Source organism: Mus pahari, chromosome X (genome assembly GCF_900095145.1).
Source record: "Mus pahari chromosome X, PAHARI_EIJ_v1.1, whole genome shotgun sequence".
NCBI lineage: Eukaryota > Metazoa > Chordata > Mammalia > Rodentia > Muridae > Mus > Mus pahari.
In genome coordinates this window covers 128,935,341-128,943,500 of record NC_034613.1, presented here as the reverse complement: position 1 = coordinate 128,943,500, position 8,160 = coordinate 128,935,341, and the positions used below count along the sequence as shown (strand labels likewise).

Below are 8,160 nucleotides of genomic sequence, written 5' to 3'. Positions count from 1 at the left end.
TTGCAAACTTTATATGACCCAGCACAAGGGAAGGCCAGGGCCAAGTAGTGGGAGTGGGTGGGTAGGGGAGCAGGGGTGGGGGGGTATAGGGAACTTTCGGGATAGCATTTGAAATGTAAATAAAATAATAATAATAATAGTAATGATAATAAAAAGCTCTTGTGTGTGTGTGGGGAGGGGTGGATGTTTTTAAGACACAGTCTCACTATATAATCCTTGGCTTTCCTGTAACTCATTATGTAGACCAGGCTGGCCATAACCTACCTCTGCCTCCCAAATGCTGGGATTAAAGGCTCAAAAATGGCTGTGTATGTTTACATGGGTATGTAATTGCAGTCAAACAACTGAGTTAAACAACTAAATGGTCCTTCTCCCTATTCTCCTCCCTCCTATTGCCCTAGGCTTGAAAAAATGATGTTGAGGATTAAACCCAGAGCCTTGTGCTTGCTGTCATAATACTCCACTGCTAAGCTACACCCACAGGTGGTATAGGCTTTTTAGCTAGGATTGTAACTATGTAGCTTTAACTAACCTAGTGCTCACTGAAGAGCCCAGGCTGACTTTGAACTTTAGATAATTCTCTCCCATTAGGCTTCTGAGTACTGGTCTATGCCACTGTACCTGGCTGCTCTATGGTCTTCTCAGCTTGCTTAGATTTTTTTTTTTTTTTTTTTTTTACCTCTATTGGCTAGTAAGATATTCTAGTGAAAAAAGAGATTATATTTACTGGGTGTGGTGGAAAATACCTTTTAATCCCACTACCTGAGAGGCAGTAGCAGGTGTTCTCTATGAGTTCCAAGCTAGGCAGAGCTTCATAGTGAGACCCTGTGTCAAAAAGAGTTATCTGAAGGGCACATAGTCGATGGCAGCTCTCCTGTTCTGTTGTCTTAAATTCCTCAGCAGAGTAGTGAGGTGGACTACATGCATTTACATAAATTTAATATGATATTGAGCAAGTCTGTTTACTTCACTCTGTCTCTGTGATATCATTTGTAAAATAAGAACAGTAGCGCCCATTCCAAAAAGGTATTGTGTAGATTTACCTAATTTGTAAATGAGGCCAAGGGATTTAGCTCCGGGATATGCTCATGCTTAGTATTTACAAGGCCCTGGTTCGACCCTCAGCAATAAAAAAGAGTAAAGCATATATAGAAAAATAGAGCCTGGCAGTGCTCTATAGATATCTGGGGGATATGGAGGTGTGACTTTCCAAAACTCGTGAATAGGTTTCTGCTCTTAGACACTACTATTTGTAGTCCTGGTCTGTGCCTGTGGTTCCTACTTCATTTTCTACTCTGTCCAGGACTCTGATCACACACTAGGGAATAGTTGAGGAAGCACTGTTTGACCTGCAGTCCTATTTCTGTTAAAGGCCAGTCATTTCCTTCTGTGGGTGCTCTGAAGTCCTGGATTACAAATGAGGACAAGAAGACTTACCTGCCTTCTAGTTTATTCCATGTGTGGCTTGAGTCAAGCCAGCCTGCTTTCTGAATTTTAATTTCTGATTCTGTCAAGTGGACAGTTGAGAGGGACTTAAAATTATGTTTTAATGGTGATTCTTGAGCCTGGATTTTTTTTTTGTTGTTGTTTGTTTTTTCGAGACAGGGTTTCTCTGTAGTCCTGGCTGTCCTGGAACTCACTCTGTAGACCAGGCTGGCCTCGAACTCAGAAATCCGCCTGCCTCTGCCTCCCAAGTGCTGGGATTAAAGGCTTGTGCCACCACGCCTGGTGAGCCTGGATTTTTAAGGGCAAGAAAAGTGTCAACACTATAGGGAGAAGACAGGGTGGGGAAGAGGTTACAGGTAAAATGTATTTGAAGGAGTTGGTCCTAGTGTGGCGTCTTGAAGAGTGAGCAGGAATTAAGGCATTCAGTAAACCAGGTAGGATAAGGTTGGTAGAGGTGAGGTTTGAGGGTGGTGTGACACTAAAGTGATAGGGATGGCTGAGGGTTGCACTGGAGCTACTTCTAGGCAAGGGGCAAGAGGACAGAGGCTGGTTCTAGGAAGGAATCCTCATGGCTGTCTTCATCACATCTGAGCCAGAGTATAGTAGATGCCTTCTGCTTGGTTTTCTCTTAATCCTCTGAATAAGAGTTATGGAATTCCCATTTCTCACATGAGCAAGCTGAAGCTTTAAGGCTAACTCCCAGCAGGCAAGTGCTCTATAATCATGCCGTTGTTCTGTTTTTATTTTGAGACAGGGTCTCCCTATATATAGCCCAGGCTGGTCTTGAACACATGATCCTCCTGTTTTACCCTCCTGAGTCCTGAGATTACAGGTATGCACCACCTGGATTTACTAGGCATGCTTTTAAATATTTGTTATGTAGCCTCTAGGCAGAAACAACCTCACCTACCCCCAGGACACTGGTGGCACCCTCATGTCCTTTCTGCTGAGACCTAACCAGAAGGCTGCCAGCAAGGGGATGCCAGGATTCTAACAGTGATGTTTGTTTTGTGTTACAGGCTTAGCTGTGGGAGAATCCGATGAGCTGTTGGGTGACATGGACCCACAAGAAATGGAGGTCAGGTGGCTCCATTCTCCACTGGTGAAAATAGCAGATGCCATTGAAAATAAAAGCACCGTGTATAAGGTATTTCTGCACATCTTCATGGCAGCCATCTCATGCACAGGGTTCTGGGAAGGAGTCAGTTCCTTTTGCATATCTCCCCTGGGGTGTTGAGGTGTGAGTCCCTCACATATTTTCTATGGACTGGTAGATGCTTGACCTGGTATGTTTTTGGCTAGACAGTGACGTGACTAAGGAGCTCTTTCAAGCAAGCTTTCCCAGCCCCGATTCCAGTCCATAGCACAGGCATCACTATCTTACTCACCTAATTATTCAATTAGCAGATGACTCCTTCTGTTGATTAGTATACAGAATCACAATACACTGCTAGTCACCAAATCTATGGGTATTCTTTACCATATTTCTTGAGACATGGTCAGAATTTCTCATCTCTATGAATCCTAGAGTATGCTTTCAGTCCTCAACTTACCTGGACATATGCTCCATGGTTTCTTTTGTTGCTGTTTGAGACAGGATCTCGTGTAGTCATGGCTGGTTTTGAACACCTGATCCTCCTGCCTCCCAACTCCTCAGTGCTGAGATTACAGATGTGCATCATCATGCCTGGCTATTCTCTGGTTCAAGTCTGAACCTGTCAGTTCTCCTGCTTAATCACCTTTCCATGGCTTGCTATACAACACCTTCGGAGCATCATATGACTCTGTTTTGCTGTTATTTTCTTTTTCAAGACAGGGTTTCGGGCTGGTGAGATGGCTCAGTGGTTAAGAGCACTGACTGCTCTTCCAAAGGTCCTGAGTTCAAATCCCAGCAACCACATGGTGGCTCACAACCATCTGTAACAAAAATCTGATGCCCTCTTCTGTAGTGTCTGAAGATTGCTACAGTGTACACACATATAATAAATAAATAAATCTTAAAAAAAAAAGACAGGGTTTCTCTGTGTAACAGCTCTGATGTAGACCAGTCTGGTCTCAGATGCACAGAGATCCACCTCCCTTTCTGCTTCTCAGGTGCTGGGATTAAAGGCGTGTTCCTCCATGGTTGGGCCACTCTTGGTTTTTCCAGCATCTTTCTTTCTTTATTTTTTTTGTCACCCATCTCTGCTCCTCCAAAGTTTTCATTTCAGACAACATAGAAGGAGTGATTATGGGTGGGTAATAATATGGGAAGAGCCTGTATTTAAGTGCCCTAAAATGTACTACTTGTTAGTTGGTCAGAGAACCCTTAAGCTCCATCTTGAAGGCTGAGTTCTCTAGGCTCATAACAGGGCTCAAAGAGATGGTGTTTGGAAGGAATTGCTAGTGCTACTAGGTGACTGGAGTAGAGGTTGAAAAGATGAATCTGGCATCTGAGCATAGTTTGCCTTAAGTTTGACTTTGGCCCTTAAGGCAACAAGAAAGCATTGATGATTGCATATTTTCATTTCTGGGTCAAATCTCCTCTCTAGTTTTACATATTGAAATTTTTAACTAGGCAATATATGCTTATTAGTTAAAATTGAGAATGGATTGAAGGCTGCACAATGAAGTAAGTCTCTTATTTCTGTCACCCACTCCGTTCCCTCTTTGGAGACAGTCATTATTATCAGACTATGGGATGTCCTTTCAGACCTATCTTGTAGTATTTATTTACACACACACACACACACACACACACACACACACACACACACACACACATATTAGTTTGAGATAACCTTTTTTTTATTTGAGGCAAGGTTTCTCTGTGTAGCCCTGGCTATTCTGGAACTCACTCTGAAGACCAGGCTGGCCTTGAAACTCACAGAGATCTACCCACCACTGCCTCCCAAGTGCTGGGATTTAAGATGTGTGTCACTCTATGCCAGACTGAGATAAATTTTTTGTCAGTGCTAGGGAGTCTTATATACTAGGGTCTCTTATATACTAGGCAAGCCCTTTACCACTGAGCCACATGCAGCCCCAAGTAACTATTTTAATTAAAATAGAGTAGGCTTTTCCCATTGTTCTGTACTTTACTTATTTCACTTACAAATTTGTTTAGTGATTACTTCAAGACCTCTTATTTTTTTATGGTGACATAGTATCTGGAAATAGTTAACAAACATCTCATGTTGTCCTGCCAGTGAATGAGAATAGTCATTCAGGGTCAGGTTGGCCAGGGAGGAAACTTACCTCTAGTCAGTATGTTGTAGAAGGTATGGTGTGAACGTGTATAGTGTCAGAGATCACATTATTCCTATCTTCATGTAGTACTAGAAGTTTCCTATGCCTAAAGAAAAAAATCTACAAACTTCTATTTAAGGCTTCTGTCCCAAATATTTTTCACTGAGCCATAAGCCCCTAGACATAGTATGTTTCTTAGAAACTGACAGTAGTCCCCCCATTTGTGCTACAAGTTCCAGATTCTATCCAGGGCTCTCAGCAGTCCTCCCCATTACACAACTCCCAAGGAATACTGTATGAGTATGCCTACCTTGACAGAATCTTCATTGTTGAAATACCGTAGAGTGTACTACCATAAACTAAGATGCTCATGGCAGGCCACTGGCACATATGTGGCCCATTGTTGCCTGAATCATGTTTATGTGACTGTGTACTTCCATATTTATATGTTAGATTGGTACATGATACATAGTAAATGCTCTGTTAATATTTGCTTTGACTACTAACATGTACCCAGCACACACATACCCTTCATACTGCCCTGATGGGTAGACAGCATGCTTTGGTTAGGCTTAGCCTAGTTATTTACTGAAGGTGGAAGTAAGTCTAACATTTCTTTGTTCCCAGGTTTGTCCCTTATAGCTGGGCCCAAAGCAGGCCTAGAAGGGTTACTTCAAGAAAGGATCAGTTGTCACTAATCAAGTAAATACTTTTCTTTTTTTTTTTTTTTGAGACAGTCTCTGTAGCCCAAGCTAACCTAGAACTTATCCATCTAGTCCAGGCTGGCCTTATGCTTATAGCAGTCCTGCCTCAACCTCTTGACTGCTACGATTGCAGGCGTAAACCATCACTGCTTCCTTTCCTTTATCAAATTCTTGTAGCCAAGGTGGTGGTGGCATTCACCTTAAAGCCTTCCCAGCACTTCAGAGGCAGAGGCAGGTTTATCCCTGTGTGTTCAAGGCCAGTCTGGTCTACAGAGTGAGTTCCAGGACAGTCAGGGCTGTTAAACAGAGAAACTGTCTTGAAAAAAAAACAACAGAAAGTTTTGTAAGCTACCCATTAGCCACCTTGTTGGACAGATGAACAAATCGAGGCTAATGGGCCCACTAAGCATTAGTTAGAATATGGTGGAGCCATAGTTGGCTCCAGATTTCTTCTTACCCATCCCTATATTAGGGTGTTTAGAGATCCAGACCTCATCATTATTCTTTTTCTTCCCAGATTGGAAATCTCACTGGGTATTGTACCAAACCAAACCGTAATCAGATGGGGTGGCCTAAACGCAATGTGGACCACCATTGCCCCCAAAATAACCGCGTAGTAGAGGTCAGTTCTGTGGATCGCCGCCCGATGTTGCAGAGGATACTGGAGACAGACCCACTTCAGCAAGGCCAGGCTCTGGCATCTGCCTTGAAGAATAAGAAAAAATTGCAGAAGCGTTCAGGTAGGGATACTTGACCATTCCTGTGTTCTGAAAAATGTCTGATTGGGGCTAGGACTTTTGAATAAGCATTTCCATATGTCTTTCTCCATGGAAGAGTTGGAGAGATGGGGTTAGGAAACTCAAGGACTGGCAAGTGGTTCTTAAAATTTTAGCTTGCATCAATGTCACCTGAAGGGTTTGTTAAGGCAGATCTTTGGAGCCTACACTTGTAGAACCACTGACCTTGTCTGTGTATCATGTTCCCATTTCTTGGGAACTTTCTGTCTGTTATATTATCATTTGTACTCTATAAATAGGCAGTGCATCCAAAATTCAGAGGATACACAATAAAATCTCTTAAGGCTTCTTGTCATAGGCAGCTGGTTAATTTCTTGCCCTTTAGACAGATATATGGAGAAGTCATATGTTTCTTTTCCACACAAATGCTTGTCACTGAGCATAAAGTTTTTGTTTCATAATTTCTCCATTCTGTATCATAGGAATATTTCCACATCACTATACGAATTGTCTCTTTGGCAGTCTTTTGTGTAGTTGATGCATACCGGTTTTCAGGTTTCTTATAGTAACCTCCATATCTGTGGCTTCAGTACTACAGATTCAATTAAGTGGAAATAAACAGTTGGAAGAAATTGCATCTCTTAGGGGCTGGAAAGATGGCTTCATTGTTAAGAGCACTCGTTGCTCTCGCAAGAGAACCCGGATTTGGTTCCTAGTACCCACATATGACTCACAAGTGTCTGTAACTGGAGTTTTAGGGCATCCAACTCTTATGACCTCTGAAGGCACATAGCATGTGGTTCACATACATAGTCTCAGGCTCACATACATATACATAAAATAATTTTTTCAAGAAAGGGTCTCACTGTGTAGCCCTGGCTGTCCTAGAACTCACTCTGTAGACCAAGCTAGCCTCAAATTCACAGAGATCTGCTTACCTCTCCTTCCTGAGTGCCGGGATTAAAGTCGTATGCCACTACGCCTACCTCAATACAATTTTAAAGTTAAAATAGGTGCAGGCTATGTTCCTTGTCATTATTTCTTGAATGACACAGTATAGCAGTTGTTTTGAAGTATTTGTATTATATTAGGTATGATAAGAAATCTTGTTATGAGGGAAGTTTTATGTAGGTTATATGAAGATATTACAGTATTTGTAGTAAAGCTGTGGCTTTGTTATCCTTCATGGTTACTGAGGAATAAGAAAATAGTTTTCATTGCGTTAATAAAGGTAAGTACTCTCACGCCTCAGTATCCTTGGTTACAGTATAAAAATGTAGGAAGTGTTGGTTGACTATGTTATCTATTTTTTTTTTTTAGCTACACCATATTTTATAGCTATCTTGTTCTGGCTCTACAGTGAGTCCTGGGAATCCAAGGGAGACTTGCCCTTAAACTCCAAGTCTTGTTAGTGGCAGTGTAGAACAGTCACTGTGAGGTCACACACAATAAGTACTTGTAGGGAGCTTAGCCCAGCTTGGAGATAGGGCTGATCAGCAGAGGGTTCCTGGAGAAGTCTCAGGGAACCCCGAGGAACAAGTGTATCTTGAAGATGAGACTGTGAGTGGTAAGCACTCAAGTTCAAAGCTAGTACTAGTGTGAATTCCTTTGCTATGAGTGATTGTTGGGGGGTGGGAAGGGGTAATGGAGGAGTGCTAAGTTCACACAATAGAAGGAAATGATTATTTTAGTACTCAGAAGACACAAAAATACTTGGAATCCTTAGAGTCTGAAACCATGAGAAAGAAACTATGCTGGGGTGGTCACTTATAGGTGAATGGATCTCCCTGTGAGGTTGACAAGTGTAATGGCCCATCTGTTTTGTTGAATGATTAGACGTGTAACTGAGCCAGTTTGGAGGTTGGTATGGGCCAGGTTTGTGATTTTATTTACATGTGGCAGGCCTGATGGCTAAGCCAGCTAACCAGAGATTGCCTGTATTTCTCCCTCTACAGATAAAATCGCCACTAAGTTGTCTGACTCCATGATGTCTATGCTTGACCTCTCTGGCAACTCCGATGACTGTGCTGGTGACTGAGCAGCTG

General features: G+C 42.3%; 1 protein-coding gene across 2 annotated transcripts in view; it reads left to right on the top strand.

Moving 5' to 3' along the window:
• The window catches only part of Gnl3l (G protein nucleolar 3 like), a 32,525-nt gene that overhangs the window by 23,632 nt on the left and 733 nt on the right, over positions 1-8,160 (top strand). Inside the window, exons 14-16 of one of the 2 annotated variants that reach the window (XM_029534326.1) lie at positions 2,466-2,593; positions 5,896-6,118; positions 8,071-8,145. In XM_029534326.1, the coding sequence (XP_029390186.1) occupies positions 2,466-2,593; positions 5,896-6,118; positions 8,071-8,145 (426 nt within the window). Of the gene's footprint in view, positions 1-2,465; positions 2,594-5,895; positions 6,119-8,070; positions 8,154-8,160 lie in introns of those variants that run through there. The other variant, XM_021188030.2, reaches the window with a different exon arrangement.